This window comes from Notechis scutatus, chromosome 1, assembly GCF_049901735.1.
Source record: "Notechis scutatus isolate UNSWTSFEM ecotype Mainland chromosome 1, rNotScu1.2, whole genome shotgun sequence".
Taxonomy (NCBI): Eukaryota; Metazoa; Chordata; class Lepidosauria; order Squamata; family Elapidae; genus Notechis; species Notechis scutatus.
Genome location: NC_142009.1, coordinates 24,191,584 through 24,212,452, shown reverse-complemented (window position 1 = coordinate 24,212,452; position 20,869 = coordinate 24,191,584). Strand labels below are relative to the sequence as shown.

General features: G+C 41.7%; 1 protein-coding gene across 10 annotated transcripts in view; it reads right to left on the bottom strand.

The window, feature by feature from the left end:
* The window catches only part of ELN (elastin), a 96,896-nt gene extending 76,381 nt beyond the window's left edge, over window positions 1–20,515 (bottom strand). For 7 of the 10 annotated variants that reach the window (XM_087958872.1, XM_087958876.1, XM_087958871.1 and 4 more), the window contains exon 1: window positions 20,329–20,513. In XM_087958872.1, coding sequence (XP_087814998.1) covers window positions 20,329–20,410 — 82 coding nt within the window. In that variant the 5' untranslated portion in view covers window positions 20,411–20,513. Of the gene's footprint in view, window positions 1–20,328 lie in introns of all 10 variants that reach the window. The other 3 variants (XM_087958880.1, XM_087958877.1, XM_087958874.1) reach the window with 3 other exon arrangements.
* Between the last annotated feature and the right edge of the window lie 354 nt (window positions 20,516–20,869).

Genomic DNA, 20,869 nt, shown 5'->3' with positions numbered 1-20,869 from the left:
CATTCTATCCTCTTTTTGCCTATGATTTGTATATCTGTTTTTAATGGCATTTAGTAATATGATTTTTTAAATACTTTTATCTCTTGTTTTTACATTTTCTGTTTTATCTGACTGTTCTGTGCCACCTTTTATGCGAATCACTTTTGGTGAATTGGGAAGCCACTGGTATATAAATTTGCTAAATAAATAGATAGATGATAGATAGATAGATAGATAGATAGATAGATAGATAGATAGATAGATAGATAGACAGACAGACAACAGATAGATAGATGTAAAGTTTATTCAGTATTGTCCAGCTCTAGGGGATGGTGCTCATCTCTGTATCATAGCCTGCACTATCCAAAGACATTTCTGTGGTCACATGGCCAACTTAAGTATACACTGAGGCACATGGAACGCTGTTATCTTCCCACCTGTTTATCAACTGTACTTGCATTTGCATACTTTCAAACTGTTAGGTGCGCAGGAGTTGGGGCAAGTAATGGGAGCTTGTCCTGTTGCACAACGCCCAGGTCTTGAACCTGGACTGTCAGCTTTCCAAATGAGAAGCTCAGCATCTTTAAATGCTGAGCCATTGCGCCAAGATTAGCTAGCTAGCTAATAACTAGCTAGTTAGATGATAGATAGGTAGGTAGGTAGGTAGGTAGATAGATAGATAGATAGATAGATAGATAGATAGATAGATAGATCTAAATTCTTCTAAATAGGGCAAATTTCACATACTTGTTACTTTGGAGTAATTATATTCCTGTTATTTTAAAGTGAAAACCAATGTTGTTATTTTGCTGACTGTTTGCTTAGAGGCAGGAAGGGAGAGTAGATCCACCACATTATGTAGCTTAATACAGAGGTGTCCAAAGTTTTGCTATGCCGGTTCTGCCACATGTCTCTAAACCTACCCAGAATATTCTAAAAGCATCTTGCATGATGATGCAAGTGGTATGATCCAGAACATTGTTTCTCAACGTTAGCCATTTTAAGATGTGTGGACTTCAACTCCCAGAATTCCCCAGCCCGCATGCTGGTTGGGGAATTCTGGAAGTTGAAATCCACACACCTTAAGATGGCCAAGGTAGAGAATGCTGGGAGTGACCAAGGTTGGGAGTTCTGGGAGTTGAACTCCCCCCCCCCATTTTAAATTGATTGAGGTTGAGAAACGCTGTCTAAAAGTCTTCCTAGAAGTCCAGGAACACTCATTTTGCTGTGATTGCTTCTTTGTAAACCACTACACAGTGTAGCCAGGGTAAATCCCATATGACTGGCCACAGCCTTCTATCACAAATGACGAATAATAGGCCGCGCACATGGAGGCTGAAGAAATCAGATGGTGGGATTATTGCAAATGATTTATGAAGGCACAAGAATACAACATTCTGGGCCAGGATATTAATTTGTCTAGTGCTTCTGGAGAAGGGCCAGAATTCTTCACATATATTACATCTTTGTAACCTTGCGTAAGGTGCTCCAGGAATTCATTATTATCACCATATGGTTGATCTTTGTTTTGGGGAAAGGGAGGATACTAAGCCTGATAGATTGCAGCTTAGCTGTTGGTGAGTCTGTGAGAGAGTTGAACTGGGGTCTTCCTGGCACTGCACTCACACACTTCCAGGCGTTTGGCTGTCAGAATGCAAGGAGGGAAGCTTCTTTGGCGCATGAATGCTAGTATGATTGATGGCACACAGCACACTTTAGAAGTGGAGTGCAGATTGTGCCTAGATGCACATAACTACTTGTGCATGGTGTGCGCCAAATGTGTAGACGTGCAAGAGAGACTCCAGGGTGAAATGGCCAAATGAGAGATGGTGGTGCTTACAGCTTCTGTTCATCTGAATTAATGACTAAGGGCTGAGGGCTGAGTAAGATCATATTTTCTGTCATGTGGTTGGGCTGAGTTTACACAACATATCAGACCTGGGTTAAAATGGAGTTGTGTAGTTTTGGGAGCCCAGCTATGGTCTGGGTTGTGTGTGAACGAGACCATAACTTTAAACCAGGGGTGGGCAACTATGGCCCTTTTATGAATTATGGACTTCAACTCCCAGAATTCCTGAGCAAGCCATGCTAGCTCAGGAATTTTGGGAGTTGAAGTCCACAAGTCATAAAGGGGCCATAGTTGCCCACCTCTGCTTTAAACCATGATATGAATCTTCATTTGGCCCATACCATGCAAACAACAAAATGATGTTTTTTAAACCCAAATTCAGCATGTTTTATAATCTAACTTAGGTGCTCAACCCATCAAAACAATGGGGGGGGACGGTATTACTTTATGAAGGCTCACTGGTACGTTTATTTTGTCACTGACTAAAGGTCTTTTTTCTTTTTTCAAGCTGAATACAATGGCTTTTCATATACACTGGAGGGGGGGCAGATACTCTGAGCTCTAGGACAGTATTTCTCAAGTTCAGAAACTTTAAGTTGTGCAGACTTCAACTCCCGAATTCCACAGCCAGCCATACTCAGGAGCCCATCCAAGACCCTTTTCTTTGATCCTTGGAGTCCCTCTGATCACTGTGGGTAGAAATCAGATACTGTTTTCTATCTTGAGACAGGAAAGGGAAATAAAAGTTAGCTTTAGCAACTTTTATTGGCTCTTCTCTAGAAGTCTTCTCTACTAAGCATTCCTGGTGGATTGAACTCCTCCCTGCATTTTTGAAGTTGGGTTGGATCTCATGGTCCACCTATTCTGCCCTTTTTGTTGGAAGATGAACCTGATGCTTTGTGTTCTGCATTCTTCTTAGCCACAGCTGGGTATAAAATCTGCCCTGGTTGGTGTAACTAGAGTCTTTATTGGGAGACAACACAATAAAATTCCTGATCTCAAGTGAGAGGGTGTTGATGATGACAGGAAGTAGACATGGAGCAGAGGCTGCTGGATCAGATTGGGGATTATTAAGGAAGTAATTTGGCTAACCTATTTTACCCATCATAACACTGCCATTGGCTGATGTCAGAATAGGTGGGGGCAAATTATATTGATATGGCTACGGTTCACTGAGGATAGCCTGACTCATGAGCTGGGGATAGCAAGATGAAAGCAAAGGAACAGGGGAATGGTCAAAGAAAGAAGTTGATAGCCAGGATATGTTGAAGTTTTGGCCTCCAACTTTTTTCTTTTGATCCTCTCCTTGTGGTCACCCCCTATTGTAAGATAAATATGTGTTTATCTAAGTGAATTGTAGGGAAGCAGGTTTTGATGATGTAGAAAAAAACCATACTAGGTTACTTGTCTGATCAGAAAAAATATCCCCTATTGCCACACTTCTCCCCATTCCAAAGATGCCAAATTGATGTTTAGAGAACATTGCTGGATGATCAATGCAATAATTTTTAAGGCAGATGTTAGTGAAATTGTGTTGGGCTTGGTAAAGATATCAAGACCTAGAAAATGTGCATTCTTAATTTTTTTTTCTTTGTGTGCCAAAACTTTATTATTTGGATTCTGGACAATTTTCACACTATCTTCAAGCTTTGGATCTTCAGTTTGCAGCATGTAAATCAAAAGAACAATCAGTAAGTGTTTAGGAAGTTAGGCATTTCCCCTCTCAAAACTGGCCTGGGGTTTTTGATTTCATCATTTCATAGTTGCTAGATCCTATTGCCTGAAATCCAGATTTTTTTTGGGGGGGGGGAGGGGGAGGGATCAACAAATACCATATTTCTTAGCCCACTGGATGGGAGACACTGCTGGAAAGAGTTTAGGCAACTTGTTAAAGACCCACCAAAGAGTTTTCAGGCAACTTGTTAAAGCTCCACTAAAGCACTTGCAGAATCTGGATTTAGTTCTCTTGTTTAATTTGCATTGCTTTTTCCCCATAATCCTTTTTCTTCTAAGACTGATGAAACTGCCAAACAGGCCATAAATCTGTAATCCAGGTTTTTTCCAACCTGGTGACCACATTAGTTTCAGCTCCTAAAACCACCAGACTGAAAGCAGATTTGTAAATGCTATCTGTTGTCCCATATACTGCCCCGAGTCTCTCTCTCCCTTTTAATTTAGTGGCATTATAAATTTAAATTATAATAATGAAAAAAAGACTTGCAAATAGAAGTAGAACGACTGTGGCAAAAGAAGGCAAAGAAAGTACCAATAACGATAGGTGCCTTGGGTACATTTTCAAAACATCTGGAGCCTGAGCATCACTGGCATTGACAAAATCACCATCCGTCAATAGGCTAAGCTTTACTTGGAACAGATAACATCCTGCGAAGATATCCTTAGTATTATTAAACAATGACATCTGCCTATCCCAGATCCTCGGGAATGACTCAATAGGTAGACAAACATGACAAATACAGACTCAACATCTGGCTGACTGTGTGATCAACCATAATAATATCCAAGTAATATTAACACAATAATTTTTAAAAAGATTAGGAAGCCCCATGTACCACCAAAGAAAAAAATCTGGAATTTATTTATTTACTAAATTAATATGGAGCCCATCTCCCTGATAAGGCAACTCTAGGAGGCTCACAAATTGTAAAAACACAGATAGAAAAACAATTAAAAAGTTTAAACTATGCAAAAATCCAGAACCATAGAGACAGACAGCATGGGGATGAGGTCTTCTTACCCTGTCAATCAACTCCAGTGATGAGTTGGAATTAAACAAAGTCACTGACCTCCTTTCCTCCAATCCACTCCAGCTTTAGGGTGTCTTTCTTCTACCCACCCTTCTGTTTCAAGCCAGATGTTCTCAAGAGCATTAAAAAAATATGACAACCATAGATATTGTTCATTCTATGCAGAATGCAGAAGAATATTGTCAGCAAATTCTATTTAAAAAAATAATCACAGGCCAAAAGATGGGGAAAAAAAATTGACCGCATGTGGTCTGGAGCCTATTGTGTCTGTTAAACAGATCCCCCCATTTTCTTGGAAGTGGTCCATGCTTAAAACCGCCTCCTAAACTACTTATGTCATGGAGTGCTCTGTCCTGAAATGTACTATTGGTAAGAACCCAAGCTTTGCCTGAAGAAAATACATTGATATGATACCGTTTGTTCAATGATAGCTAGTAAAATTGCGTGTTTTCAGATCACACAGAGCATACAAATAGAAATAAAAATCCATCTGCTTTCTGATTTTTTTTCAGTGAAAAATATTTTGAGAAACATCATTTTACAATTCAGCACTGTGTGTTTGCAAGATGCACAGACTGAGGGTTACCCTTAAGCATGGTGGTGGGATTAACTTCCCTGTCATCCAAAAGCAATCAAGTTACTTATCCTGACAACAGTGACTGCCTAATCATAGAGTTGCAATATTCCAGCAAACTTTGTGCTGATTGGCATTTCTTTAAGATCCACAACAGCAAGAATGCTCATAGCTTTCAAGACAATGGGTGACTCAGTGGGGATAGGAGCCACTAATGCTTACACCTGCAAATTTATTTTAAAAAGTAGTATCTATGCATCTATGAAGGATAAAAAATAAAATAGGAACAAAAGAAAAAGGAGCAAGAGTGGCCTTAGGTTTTATTTGTTTGTTCCATTACTCCTGGTGAAATCTTTATATAATTTTAAGATGTTCTCCTATTCTTAGACATATATATATATTTTAAAGAGTGGCCTTGTTCAATTTCAATGCAATTTCAGCCCTTTGGATTCCTATTCAATATATGGGCCTGAGTTAATTTCTTGTCAGTGCACACAAGAATTCATAGGTACAACAACAGAAGGAGTTAAAGATAGGGGAATGTTTTCCCCTGCCCAGGCAAATCAATGTTGTCTTTTCCCGTTCCATACTCAAAGTGGATAATAAAGGATTCTTCCAATGTCTTCATATCCTATGAATTTATACTGAGAATGTCCCTCTGCTTTGCCTGCTTAATATCACTGTGGAAGAATGATAACAGAGGTGCATGGAAATTAAGGAATTATGTTGTTTTTTTCCCATTTTTCTTCTCTGCATTCCTTCCCTGATTTTGCAAAAATGAGCCAAAAGTTCTCCAAAGTCTTTTTTTAATACGTGATATTCTTATTTTTTTTATTTTTGCAGTTGACTGAAAAAAAAGAGATTCTTTGCAGAATTTTCTTGAAATATGTGGCAGCTGTCATTTTCTTTTTTTTCCTACAATGTTTTCCAACAAAATAAAAACAAGAGCGTTCTGGAGAAGGACAGGCTGCAAATGATGGAGGGGAGTGGGGCCAAAGATATTTGGGAAATAATTAACAAACCAAGTTCCTTTAATGGGGAGGCCTATCCCTGAGAAACATGAGAGAATTTCACTAAAATGATTCTTCATGTCCTCTGCTTGTAAATAGAAGAATTTTAAGAGTCTGAATGGGAGAACTCTGCATGCTGAATGAAAAATCAGTTCTTTATTTCAACTGTATAAAGTAAACTTTCCTTCCTTGTCAGTTTTGGAGCCTGTAGTCTCTCAGAACCTAACCTTTTGCCAAGGACTCTTGATGATGATCTGCCTGAGGGAAATGTCTAAAGAAATAGATCATCTCCGATTTCCCAGATGAGTTTTGCAGTTTCTTGGTTTAGGGGATGCAAAGAGGTCCTGTGATTATCTGGGATACTGCTGTTTCAAATCCACCAATGAGAAAAGCCAAAGAAGAGTAATCCATCCTAGGAAACATCTTCTATCTTGGCCTTCTGACAGCTCGATTCATTGGCCCTTGGCAGCCACGTGCCATACATAATAAGAGTAGAAACCTCATGTAAAAACTCATCCCATAATAAATTTTGCCCAATCTACAGGTAGTCCTCACAACGGTTTATTTAACAATGGTTTGAAGTTATGACATCCTCAGAAAAATGACATAACCAGTCCCTGAAGTTCCAGTATGGTTCACTTAATGATCACATGATTTATTTAATGAACATGTGATTTGCTTAAAGTCCATGGTAAAAATGATTTTAAAATCAGGTCTAGTCACATGATGACTCACTTAATGTCTATATCACTTAGAAATTGAAATTGCAATCCCAATTCTAGCCCAAAGTCAAGGACTACCTGAAATGCTGGTTAGATGCTGTATGATCGGGCTGGTGTTATCTAACAGGAAGGGAGATGTTGGAGAGATTACTTGAGGAAAAAAATTAGAAGGCCTTCCCCCATTACCTTTGACCTGAGAATATCCCTGCACAGAGAGGGGGACTTCAGTAAGTGATATTTTTGGTATGAAGGGCACAATGTAAAGACATCATTTATGCCAGTTACCAATATTTTTATTCATTTGATGGACACATTAGGAATTGTTTCTCCAACACCCATTCTCAATGGTGATGTGCTTCCTTCTTAAAACATGGAGCCTGGAGCAGAATGTGCAGGCACAATTAATTTCCCCCCAATGTGTGTGCTTAATGCTCAGTCAGAACAAGACCATACGGAGAAGGTATTGAAAATGGATTTATAACTGAGCTAAGAGAATGACTTAGAAAATGATGTCTCACTGAATCCACAAAGGAAACTGGCTGAGATTGTAAATTTTAAAGAGAAATATAAATGAAAAACCAAGAAAGTGACCAGGTAATTTGTTATTGTTGTAGATTTACAAAAGAGACTTGTTAAGGCCTTGATGAATGTGATGAGATACAGAAAAAGAAATGAAAAGGAATAAAATCCTATGATAATATTTGAATGAAATAAAGATTAAGACTGTTAGAGGAAAAGGAAGGAATATGAAGTTGACTTATTTGATCAAGGTTAAAACAAGATATGTTGTTATTTTATGGACTTTGACTCACTGGGTAATCATTTGAAATATATGTTCTTACCTAAACAGAAATAGAATTACCATGATGGTCAAAAAAGCAGTGCAAGTGGGAGTGACTTCTGACTTCTACCTGCTTTCCTAAGGAATGTTGTAAATAACAATCATGTGACTGTGGCTGACTACAACAGTGTGACAGCACAGCAACACTGAAGTGGCCACAACCTTGTCAAATCATGGGCCTCAGATTTTGGATGCATTATGTAAGTTAGTCCAACTGAGATATATTGATTCAAAAAGTGTTGCCCTATGGTGCACCATTTCGCACATTTGAAGGTTACAAACAATCAAACAGACACGAGAGTTTTAGTAGGATAGATTTCAATAAAGTGGAGAAGCTTTGCTTTCCAATAGCAATGTGAGCAGTAATCCATCCAGAGAACAGCTCCGTGAAGATAATGCTATCTCAATAAGTAGCATTGATCTCACTAAGTCTAGGTATAGGATAGGTTGTGAGTGAGGAACTTTTGAACTTGGACGGTGTTATGGTTTCCCACCAAAGCTTACCTGCCCATTCCCATCTTGTTATGTATGGGTAGTGCTCAAATTATGATGAGTCACTTAGTAATGTTTGAGGTTATGATAGACCCCCCCCCCATCCAAAAGGCACAACATGATTCTGAGGTTCCTATGCCTGGTTTCTTGATGAGGTCATGTGACCATATTTTGGGCACTCAGTAACTGGCCTGCATTTATAGTTATTAGGAGGATCCCACAGTCACATGATCATGATTTATGATGCTTTGCTGAAAGCCAACATTGATTTGCGGTTTCTGGCAAAAACGCCCCATAGGGAACAATGGGTTCGCTTAATGACCATGACGTTTGCTTAATGACTGTCACAAAAAATGGTCATAAAATTGGGTCAGTCATGCAATGATCCATATAACCATAACGACTTATGACCATAATGGGCAGGCTCCATTATGGTTGTAAGTAGAGAACTACCTCTATGTCATTATACAATCTCACCCCTCTACATAACTACAAAACGCTCTGTTGCACTTGCACACACACATAGGCACACATTCTTCACACACCTCTGTACACCTCCCATGCTTTTATTATGCAGAATTTGTTTCTTACAATAGCCATCACTAAATTCCAAAAGTTAAAATACAGAAGAATCACCAGATTGGCTTTCCATGAAAACTGCCTACAGCAGGGCTGTCAAACTTCCCGCCCGCAGGCCAGATGTGTCACGTGCTGGCCATGCCCACACCTGGTTTAGCGAAGGGGGAAAAAGTCCCAATACGTCACGTGACGCCACTGTGACGACGTGAGTTTGACACCCCTGGCCTACAGGCAGGGGTGGGCTGCTGAGGGTTCGCAGGGGTTCAGGAAATCCTCTAGCTCAGTGGTCCCCAACCTTTTTTATGCCGCGCCCGGTACCGGCATCAGCTGGGCGCCGCGGCCCGGTACCGGCATCAGCTGGGCGCCGCCATCTTGTTTTGATGAAAAAGTGCTTCCGGTGAGCTTTCTACCGGAAAAGCTCACGGAGCGCTGGCGCCGCCATCTTGTTTTGATGAAAAGTGCTTCCGGTGAGCTTTCTACCCGGAAAAGCTCACCGGAAGCACTTTTTCATCAAAACAAGATGGCGGCGCCAGCAAACCAGCGGCCCGGTAGGATTTGTTCCACGGACCGGTCCGGTCCGCGGACCGGTGGTTGGGGACCCCTGCTCTAGCTAAGATTTTGCACAGTTCGAAGAACCCGCAAATCCCATTCTTGGCTGGCCCCGCCCACCCCTCCCCTCCCAGGAGTCGCCACGCGGCCCGTTTTGGATGCAGGTGGAGGCTCGGGGAGGGCAAAAAACGGGCCTCCCAAAAGTTCAGGAAGGCCAGAAATGGGCCCGTTTCCAGCTTCCAGAAAGCCTCCGGAGCCCAGGGAGGACGTTTTTCACCCTCCCAGAGGCTCGAGGGAAGCCTCCAGAGCCTGGGGAGGGCAAAAACACCCTCCTGGGCATGGTGCAGGAGACCGACTAGGCCACGCCTACCCAGCAACTGGGCAGAGACCCCCTTGCTAAAAAATTTTGAAGCCCACCCCTGCCTACAGGATGCAGCTGAAGTGGTGGTTCCACTGGAGATGCAGGCCAAGTCAAGCACATATTATTATCACACTATAGTCCTGCCTGAATCTACTTCATAATACCTGCTTCAAAATAAGTAAAATAGTCCAAGAAAAAGCTGGGAACAGAGGTTAACTTTTTTAGGCTGTGCGTTTCTGAAAAACTCAAATATTTTTTACTTGGATAGGTCAGACCTCAGCACCTGCTTCGAGGCAGGATTATAGGCTTTAGCCAGAATTAAACACGGCCTACGCCTTACCACTTGGCAGCCATATGTGGGCACCCCACATATGACCATTAGTGGTCTGGCAGTGGGATTCTCTCCCAAGGATGTGGTTGGACTGACTTTTTTTTTTTTTCATACAACAGCAGCCACAGTTTTGAGTCCAAAGTTCAAATCATGGAGACAGGCAGAAACTCTAATGAATGTTGGCAGCTTATGCCTAGCCTGAAAAGAGTATCCAAGAGCTGCAAAGCTAATCAGCTTAATGCTGAGACACGGTGAGGCACCAGCCTGAGGCAGGGTTCAAGAATACAAAAACTACACCTTCAAAGAAATGGGCTTCCTATCCACTGCGCAGCGACAGACTCAAGAATTCTTCTAGGCCAGAGGTCTCCAAACTTGGCAACTTTAAGACTTGTGGGCTTCAACTCCCAGAATTCTGGGAGTTGAAGTCCACAAGTCTTAAAGTTGCCAAGTTTGGGGAGCCCTGTTCTAGGCAAAAGGACTGGATGATTGAAAAAAATAAAATAAAATGGAGAGAAGCACAAGTGCTTCTGGATCTTGCATGAATGCCTGTATTCAATTATGACAGTTCGCTTAATGACCATTCAAACTTCCAACGGGCCTACTATGGTTCTACTTGCAATCCGGATTCAAAGTTTTGACAATTAGGCTCCCTTCAAGAGCTCAGCAACAAAGCCACATTTAACAGTATTAACAGATTAACAGAGTTGGAAGGGACCTTGTAGGTCATCTAGTCCCACTCCCCCGCCCAAGCAGGAAACCCTACACCATTTCTGACAGATGGCAGTCCAATCTCTTCTTGAAAGTCTCAAATGATGGTGCTCCCACAACTTCCGAGGGCAAGCTGTTCCACTGGTTGATTGTTCTCACTGTCAGAAAGTTTCTCCTTAATTCCAGGTTGAATTTCTCCTTGTTCAGTTTCCATCCATTATTCCTTGTCTGGCCTACAGGCGCTTTAGAAAATAGCTTGACCCCTTCCTCTCTGGGGCAGCCCCTCAAATATTGGAAGACCGCTATCCTGTCTCCCCTGATCCTTCTCTTCACTAGACTAGCCAAGCCCAGTTCCTATAACCATTCTTCATATGTTTTAGTCTCCAGTCCCCTAATCATCCTGGTTGATTGGCTGTTTACAGCATCCTGTGGTGATGTGACTGTGTTTTAAAATAGTTAAAATGGTTTTGTCATTTACTGAGTTACTTCTTTTTTTCAGTAAAACCAGGCCCACTGGTTCCCTTAACACCCATGGCATTTGCTTAACGATCATTGCAAAACAGGGTTGGTCACATGATTGTCACAACCTATGATTGGCAGGCTCCATTATGGTCATAACTTAAGGACTATCTGTACTCATTTCTTTGTTTTCAAAGTCATCCTGCCAATTTTCAAATCTTTACAAGAACAGGCCAGAAGATGTAGTAAGATAGGTTGGAGTGACAGAAATGTTGAATACCCAGATCATAAGCATAAGCGTACAATCGTGCCTACCGTCCCTATCCTATTGTTCCCAATTATTAGTTCCTATTTCTTGTATTTAAACTTGTGTTTATTCTTGTTTCTGTTAAATTGTAAGCTTTTGACAAATAAATAAATAATAAAATAAATAAATAAATCATGAATGAGGAAGATGGCTCTGTCATCAAACCAGCCTTAGATCTCTCTAGAACCTTCTATCCATTTTTTATGAAAAGCCATACAACTATGACTTGAGGAACTGTGAGAGAAATCACACAAGCACACCATAGTTTACATAGTTTTTGATAGTGTCAACTTGTGGTTCCGTTGTATGTCTGGGGGTCAGGGGTCAAGTTAGCAAATTATATGAATCCATGCCATTTAGTTGAGTTAGAGTTCAGTGGATTATATGTGTGAACACAGAAAATGGATTAATTCAGAAACCAGGGTTAAATCTAAATGTAACAAATGAGGGAAAAAAGGGATAGATATCTAATCTAATGAAAAGAAGGACTAGAGGAGACATGATAGCAGTCTTCCAATATCTCAGGGGCTGCCACAAAGAAGAGGGAGTCAATCTATTCTCCAAAGCACCTGAAGGCAGGACAAGAAGCAATGGGTGGAAACTAATCCAGGAGAGAAGCAACTTAGAACTAAGAGAAATTCCTGGCAGTTAGAATAATTAATCAGTGGAACAACTTGCCTCCAGAGGTAGTGAATGCTCCAACACTTTTAAGAAGAGATTGGATAACCATTTGTCTGAAGTGGTGTAGGGTTTCCTGCCTAGGCAGGGGGTTGGACTAGAAGACCTCCAAGGTCCCTTCCAACTCTGTTATTCTATTCTATTCTATTCTATTCTATTCTATTCTATTCTATTCTATTCTATTCTGTTCTATTCTATATAATAAGGAATGGGATCATGGGAAGTCCTTATGCAGTTACACAAACAAAACAGAATAACAACATAATATTGTGTGAGAAAGAAGACACTATTACTTAGTTTGCACATCTACACTGCCTCGTATGCTTAACCCTGATTGGCTGAATAAGTTATCACTGGTTGGATTTGCTTGATAAAAGCCATAACAATCATGCTTCAAGGAAGCCTGACTGAATTGACAAAGATTCAGATCTTAAACCTCTATGCAAACACTAGATTAGCATGATGTGAGTTCTAATCCCATCTTAGCCATGAAAGCCAATGGGGTGATCTTGGCCCAGTCACACTTCTTCACCCCCAACTCATCTCACAGAGTTGTTGTTGTAGGGAAAATTGGAGGAGGGAAGTTATGTTGCATATGTTCACCTCCTTGAGTTATTTGTAAAAATAATAAAGGCAGGCTACAAACACACAACCAAGTAACGTGTAAACCCAATTTGTTCACAAATGCCTCTAATCTAAACCCGTTGTGGCGCAGTGGTTAGAATGCAGTATTACAGGCTAACTCTGCCCACAGCCAGCAGTTCGATCATGACTGGCGCAAGGTTGACCCATCTTTCCATCCTTCTGAGATCAGTAAAATGAGGACCCAGATTGTTGGGGGACAATATGCTGACTCTGCAAACTGCTTAGAGAGGGTTGTAAAGCACTGTAAAGCGGTATATAAGCCTAAGTGCTATTGCTATTGCTAATCTTTCAGGGGGAGGGGAGATTAAAAGTGTTGCAGCAGATCCTGCTTCCAAATCAGGACACAAGACCACGAAGGGCAGGAGAATACAGGTTTATTTGCGCAAAAGGTTCAGAGCATTAGCATGGCAAATTCTGAACCCCCAGCTATTCCTGAGGGGTTGCTTTTATGCAGCTCACAATCTCAGCTTTTCTCAGGGCGTTTTTCTTATCAGGCTCTACTACAACATATGTACTACAAAAGGGGGAAGTGTCTAATTAGTCATTTCGCACAATTCAGCATGTATGTACTTATCTTACACCATCCATACCCAGCCTTGCCACCCTTGCCATTTAGCTGTTTACAGAAAATATTTAGTTCATAGGTCATTATACTTAGACTTAGATTCAGCAGATTTCCTGATTTTCCACAATATCATATTAAGCAACGTCTATAATGTCTGCAATATAAGCTAAGGAACTTCTGCTAATGATAAGAATATTTTTCTGGTAACTTTCCACCCTGCTTCAGAAGTAATTAATGGAGTGCTTGAGAATCAACTAGCCTATCCCTCTATTTGCCTGACTTAATTTCTCACTTCGAGGAAAGGGACAAAATGATTCAGCGGCTTAAGCAGAGCTCTGCCAATTCCAAAAAAAAAAACACCAAGCTTCTACACACCATTATCTCTATAGAATCCAGGAAGGGATTCCTTTTTTTTTTTTTTTCACACATACCCTCTTTCATGCAAGCCTCAAGTGTCTCCCCTTTATATTTTCAGGTCTCTCCATTTTTGTATTTTATAGATGGAAGAACAAGAATAAACCACAGCAAGAGCTGTAATCTTATCTCACAGGCCCATTTTAACAAAAGAGGTTTCACAAGGACACAGTTCAAAAAGAAAACAAAAAGAACACTCCATAAAGTCGAAAGCCAAACATCTTCACTAATTTGCCCCAGCTTACTTCCAACAGCTGCTCAGTCTCTGGCCCCCTTTGGAAGGGACCGGATTACACCGAGAAAGCAAGTGTTGGTGTTGCCAGGTTTATGAAATTATGAGGTTGGCATGGACTGAGGAACATTTTTCTTTTTCTCTCCTGCTCTGTCCAGCATCCTGTTTTCCACTCATGTGCCTCGAAAAAAACCCCAAGCAGCAAGAGGGTCTTTCAAGGGAGTAGAATCAAAAACTGCCTAAAGGGCAGACTCTCGGACGTGATTTCAAGCTGGGTTCTTTTTTACGTATATTGTATATAAATGCCACTGCTCTTCTCTAGGGATTGTCCCCAGAATCCAGCTCCCAAATATAGACTCAATCCATACAAAGATTTCTCTTCTTAGACTCCCTGGTAAATAGTACTAATTGGGGATCTAGCAACCACCCACTTGTCTTACCCCTCAGCAGGGCCCTTCTGGTAGACATCAAACAAGCCATTTTTTTTTCTACTGTTAGCTTTAAAATACATTTACAGCCAATTTCAGTGTGTGATTTAAGCCGTTCTCAATGATAACATAAACTCTTCTAAACTGCTCCCTCTGTTCTATATATAGTTATAAAAACAATCATGTTCCATGATCCATAGATTTTTTTTTTAAGGAGTAAATCTTCCAAGCACCTTAGTTTTGCCCTACTGAAATCCTGATTGCATTAATATAACGTCACTTTTCTATGATTCTCCCTGTTTGTCAGGACATTTCAAACTTTGGTATATATCCTTTTACAGCCACCTGAAAACACAATGGCTTGATTTGCAGAATAAAAATGAACTCTCATTAATTTCCGGATGCCATATTTTAGGCATCCAACAGAACTGGATTTTTTGTTTTTTTAAGATGCCTTTTGGAGTGCATAAATATAATTGTCTTCAGCATTTCTGTGTCTGCAAGGGAACACATTGGTTTAGAAATGATTGTAGGCATGTTTTTGAGCCTCCTCCATATCTGTCTGATTGCCACTTTTTGCACTGTTTGGTGTCTGCACTGTTCTTCCAATCTCTTAAAAGTTCATTTTAAAAAAATGGTTCATTTAAAAAAAAATTTTGGTGAGGTTGTTTGGCATAATATATTGTTGAAGCTGAAGTCATCATTTTGTTTCTTTGGTTTAACTTGATGCATGGCCTCAGAAGTTGGAGGAATTGGAGGCTGTAATTTATAGTTTCTGGTACTGGTGTGCAATTAGCATCTATATTCACCTTCCATACCCTTTTCCCACTGACCCCCAGATTCTTCAAAACTGCACCACTGAAAATGGCTGTGCTGCAGTAGTGCAATGATCCAGTTTTAAAAGAAAAAATAAGCAGTAAAATAAGTGAAGCTTCCAGTGTGGTTCACACTTGTAAATTGTATTTACTATTACTATTAATAATAAATAATAGAAACCAATTATCTGGGCTGCTGAGATGCAGGTTTAAAAGAAGAGCGCCCTCCAGTGGCAGAAAGGACGCTCAGCTGGTCTTTACGAGGTAGGATAATGTGTGAACATTGTGTTTTATTTGGCAAATAATCAGGACCCTGCATATATTTTTTTTTAAGGGTGAGGCTTCAGTCATGCATTCCTGGCTGCCCTCTTAATTTCTTTTATTCCCTTCCCCCCCAATCCATGGTCACTCCTGCAATCAATAATTGAAACTTAGAGCTTAAACAAAATATGTGAGCCTAGCCAATATTTTGCTGAGAAAAGCAAACACTGGGACAAAGAAACACGGGGGTTTCTTCTCCTTCTATTTGTCCTCTTCCTTCTCCTATTCATTATTCAGTGGATATATTCTGAATTCTTTCTGAATTCTTATAAGTCTTTGGCAGCATTTTATTTCCCAAGGTTTTTGCATTTCAGCAAATGTTAAGCATCGAGAAGATACTGAGCATCTGGCCAATTCAACATTCATTCCTAAAATTTGAAATTTCAGCATTTTGCAAAAAAAAAAAAAAAAGGCTTTCAAGCACGATACTGTATTGAGAATGAAAGTAGACATCCAGAAAAAAGCCAGTTCCAACACAGAAAAAAACAAACACACTCAAAACCCTTCTGAAGCCTTCCCCTTCTGCCACTTTCCACCCGTAAGTCCTTCCTTTTTTGGATCTACTTTCTACATGTTCTGAATGGCTCCAGAAAAAACAATGAGGAAAAAAAGTACCAGGAGAAGTGGGATCAAGTGATTTCTTCAGAGAAACCATGAATAGATAGAGATGAAGCAACAACCCCTTTCTACTTCTATTAATGTTCCCCTCAATGCACGCACATGCGCGCACACACACACACACACCAAATCACTCTGTAGCTTGTTAGTCTGAAAGCAGACCTATTGCATTCCAAGTTTCTGTGCATGGCTTATGTCACAACAGATGCTACCACCTGGATGACTTGGCTCATCTTGAAAAAGCTAACCTCGGTTGAACCTGGCTACTCTTTGAATATGAGACCACCAGAAATTCACCCGTTCCAGAAGAAAGTGACACCAAGGCACTTCTCTACTATCCCCAACAAAATTGCATGGATGGGTCCATACAGCCAGCAAGAATTTTGCTCCTCTCAAGAGAGATTTTCCTTTCTTCTACAGGTCCTACATTTGAGATACTTTAACAATAATGTAATAATTGCGTTCTTTGGAATCTTGGGTAACTAGACCCAAATTTGAAGGGCTGCCAAATGTGGTATGCATCCTGTTTTTCTAAAGCCATTCTCTGCAGTCCGTTGCATGCTTACTTGGGAGTAAGTCCAATTTAAGCAAGTGGGAGTTGTTTCCAGGGAAACACACACAAAAAATTGGCTTGCAAGGGATTGCTTTTTAAGGGAATTTTTCGAGCTCGGGTACCTGCTATGTTGTTCCTCTGTTACATTCTTCTTTACAAACCCAAACATTCAGGGACCTTATTCCAGATTGCATTGCCACTCTAGAACACAGTGGAGTGATAACAGAAATGCAAAAATGCTTTGAGGGGATAGGAAAAAGTGTCTCTGTGTGTCTGTGCATATGAATCCAGTTTCTTTTATGTTTTATCGCTACAACCTGCACATGCAACTTAGGAAACCCTGATATAAATTTCCAGCTCCCTCTGCAACTTTCCCTGCCAAAGGCTAGTCTAAATTAATCCACAAATAGCATGAAAACTGTCCTGTGTTAGTTCTTAGCAAAGAATTTACAAGCCTCTTAGGAATTCATGGCACTAGGACACACTCAAAGACAAAAAAAAGTCAACTCTGCTCTGGTCAATCAGAGCAGAATAGAAGTGTAAGCAAAGGGAGAGAGGGATTGAGAGGGTGAGTTCTGGTTGTCTGAAGCCAGTTTTGGAAAGAGTATTTATAACAGGTGGCATTACCAAGCTGATCTTGAAAAAGTTAGCCAGGGTTAGATCTGATTAGCATCCTGATTAATCACTAGGGTTATTGAGCTGAGAGGAAAATGGAAAAGTCTTCTATAAAAAGGCAATGGTAAATTATTTCCATATTATTGCCAAGAAAACTATAGGCACCAGTAAAATCCAGAAGAAATTTTATCTTCTCATTGACTATGGTTTTCTCCTTCCAAAAAGTTAAAACTCCCAGACAGCCCCCCTTTCTCCACACTCTTGGGACATTTTTTCCTACATAGTATACAGTTTGTAGAAGGAAATAACTCATACATAATTCCTCTGAATACGCTCTCAAACCTGGACAGAACTTGGGGGACATATTTCTGTGGATTTCTGATTTCCTTGTCTCCTCTAATAAATCTTTCTTGAAAAAAGTTCTTGGCTAACATTCCAGTATTCCAGCAAGAATGAGTCCTTGGTTTCTTTTCTGTATTTATTTTTTTAAAAAACTTCTATTGCAGTGTAGCCAAGACTAAGCCCTATTGAACTGATCTTGAATATTCATAGCCACTGCGCCTAAATTTGTTGTATACACATAGCTATGTCCACAACATAGCTTGAAAGTCCAATGTGGAAAGCACATCACACACCCAGACATTCTCCCGAAGTAACCCCATTACAATACGTACAAGATGCCAACGAACCAGGTTCCCCTCTCTTTCAGTTGCAACAGCGAGATAGACACTGCCTATCCCCCCCCCAAAAAAGTTGAAAGCAACAAACATAAAGAATTCTTTATCATCAGTATCCTTTGCGGGGTGGTCACTCGCGTCTCCTTTTGATCATGCAAAGAGTTGGCAAGATTAAAAAAAAAGAAAGGATCTGAATTTTAGACCAGACTTTCCAAAACAATGGAGAGTGAGGATGGGTGAGAGTGGGGATGGATACACTAAAGCATGGAACGGACAACATTTAAAAAAAAGTTAGACCAAGGTATGGGCAGGGTAGGGAGGATTATCAACAAGCCTGAGCTATGGTGCCTAACCTGGCCGTTTGGTGAAGTGTACTTCTGGGCACTATGAACAGACAAGTGGAGATGCAGCCCTTGTCCACTGCTTGTAGCTTTCCTGAAAGTGTTTAGTTGGCCACTGCTGAACACAGGAACAGTCAACCGAATACTAGAAGGATCATTGCTGGAAAGATCCGACAGATTTTTTTTTTAAAAAAAGAATTCAAACCAGTCTAAATGGAGATGGGTTGATCTACTCAGAAAGCAGAAGCTGTCCATCTCACACTGCAGCCTACTACCATATGTGTACCAACAACTCCTGTTGTAAAGAATGCAGAGCAGAAGTTGGGTCACACTGCATTGCCCTCAGAATCCTTCAGGGCAGCAATTCAAGAGATGGGTGTGCCTCTCAAATTGGGTAACGCTGCTTATAAAAGGGATCCAGGCAGGTAAGCTGCTGCAAGTGCCATAAAGCATCATTCACTGCCTACCTGCCTAGGCAATATTTTCGTGACACTGAAAAGAACAAGCCAAGCCAAACGCTCAGTCTTCCCACTGGGATCCTTAGCTAACTTTCTAGGAGAATAGCTTCTCATCGCACCTAGTTCAAAACCCATCCAGTAGATCTTCTCTGTACAGTAGAGGTGTGTTTGTGTAAAAAAAAAATATTACTTTTATAAAGACTTTCAGATCACTACATATTCTGCCCGGAATACTGACAATTCCAAAGGGAGCAGATTGGGCACAGAGGAGAGAGAAGGGAAAATATCCCTTAGGGGCACTTGTATAGAAAGACCTCAAGGTTTACTTCATCATCAGTATCACCAGCTACATCCTAAATCTATGGAACTGATTTGCTCCAAGACAGCAGATCAGTTACAAGGAGTCAGAATATTCAGCAGGGGAGCGAAGTTCCTAAACAAGAGAAATGTCATTAAGAGTGCGGGTGGTTCGTTCACCAAACAGCCCCATGGAAGGATGCAAAAATCCAAGAGGTGGAGCTGGGTTGACCCTCTGGATCCTGGGCAGCCAACATTTGCCTTGGTCCCTGAAATGGGGTAATTTTTCTGTGTTCCTACATGGAGAGTAGTGAAGAATTTTTGGCTGCCACTTATGCTGAGAGGGACCCTCATACCTTGCAGGAGCCACTGCAGGTGAGGCTTTCTACCAGTGAATGCAATTCCGCTCTACAGTAAAGGGAGCCAAGAAGATGCTAGGGTTCAAAAGGAACCCTCCAATTGGGTCTGCAGGTTCTGGGTCTGCTTCAGGAACCTGCCACACCTTCAGAAATGCTCTGATTCTCTTCCAGAACCTGCTTGCAGGACCCAAAGTGGAGTGCTGCATTTGGAAACACTTTTAAGGGATCCACGTGAGCTCTGGTTGTCCTAGAGAGCACTCTGGATTTGTGTCTTCACATCCCACCTTCCCCCATCTCTGCCCTTCCTTCCAAATCATCCTGATTCACACAGCAGAGGTCTTGTATTATTATTATTATTATTATTATTATTATTATTATTATTATTATTATTATTATTATTATTATTATTATTATTATTATTATTATTATTATTATATGCAATATCAGCACCTCTCTTGGAAGCCCTGGGTTTTGGAGACCCCCGAAAAGGGGGCTCAGAAGAGACCCGCCCTGCTCTCTGCTGCCGATGGTAACCTGCAGCAACGGGGTCCCTCGCCCCTTCCCTTTCTAAAAAGGACCGGAGAGTCTTTCGCCTAGAGTGGGGTGGGGAAGGAGGAGAGCCCGGGGCTTCCCGGGTGTCCCCAAAGCTGGAGCTGGATGGAGGCGACGAGAAGGCTCCGCAGCCAGGAGGCAGACGGCCGAGCCCGGCTTTCAGGAGGAAAGCACCTCAGCGGCGGCTGGCCAAGAGGTGAAGCCGGCGCAGCCTGCCCGAGGTGCTTCTCTTACCTCCTTGCCACGAAGCCGGGAGGCTGGAAAGCAGGAGAACCAGGACTCCAGGGAGGAGGGACGAAGTCCGCAGCCTGGCCATCTCTCGATGCAATGCCCTAGTCCGCTGGCAGCCCGAGCGTTTTATCCCAGCGGTGCTGCTTAATTGTGGCTTCCAAAGATGTAAGGGGAAAGGCGGGGGGAGGGGAGGGGGAGGGGAAGGGCTCAGGACACGACGTCATTGGGAAAGGGCAAAGCCACGAGTCTCTCCAAACGGCTTGGGCTGGCTTCCTTTTGCAATTTTTTCTCTCGCGCTGCTCCGCTCCAGATCGGTGCATCCCTTGCCAACAGCGAGCGCGGCTGCCAAGGAGACTTGAGCGAAGAGGAAAAGAGCGGGACTGAACTTCCTCCAGCTTGGTAGAGCAACGCGCCCCTCGGGTCCCTTCGCCCCAGCCCGAGGCCGGAGAAGAGACCCCCCGAGGCCGGAGGTCAGGTTGGCGGGCGGGAGAGGCACGTCGCCTGAGCAAGAAGGGATGGTTTCGGCTCGGGACGCGGTCGCCTC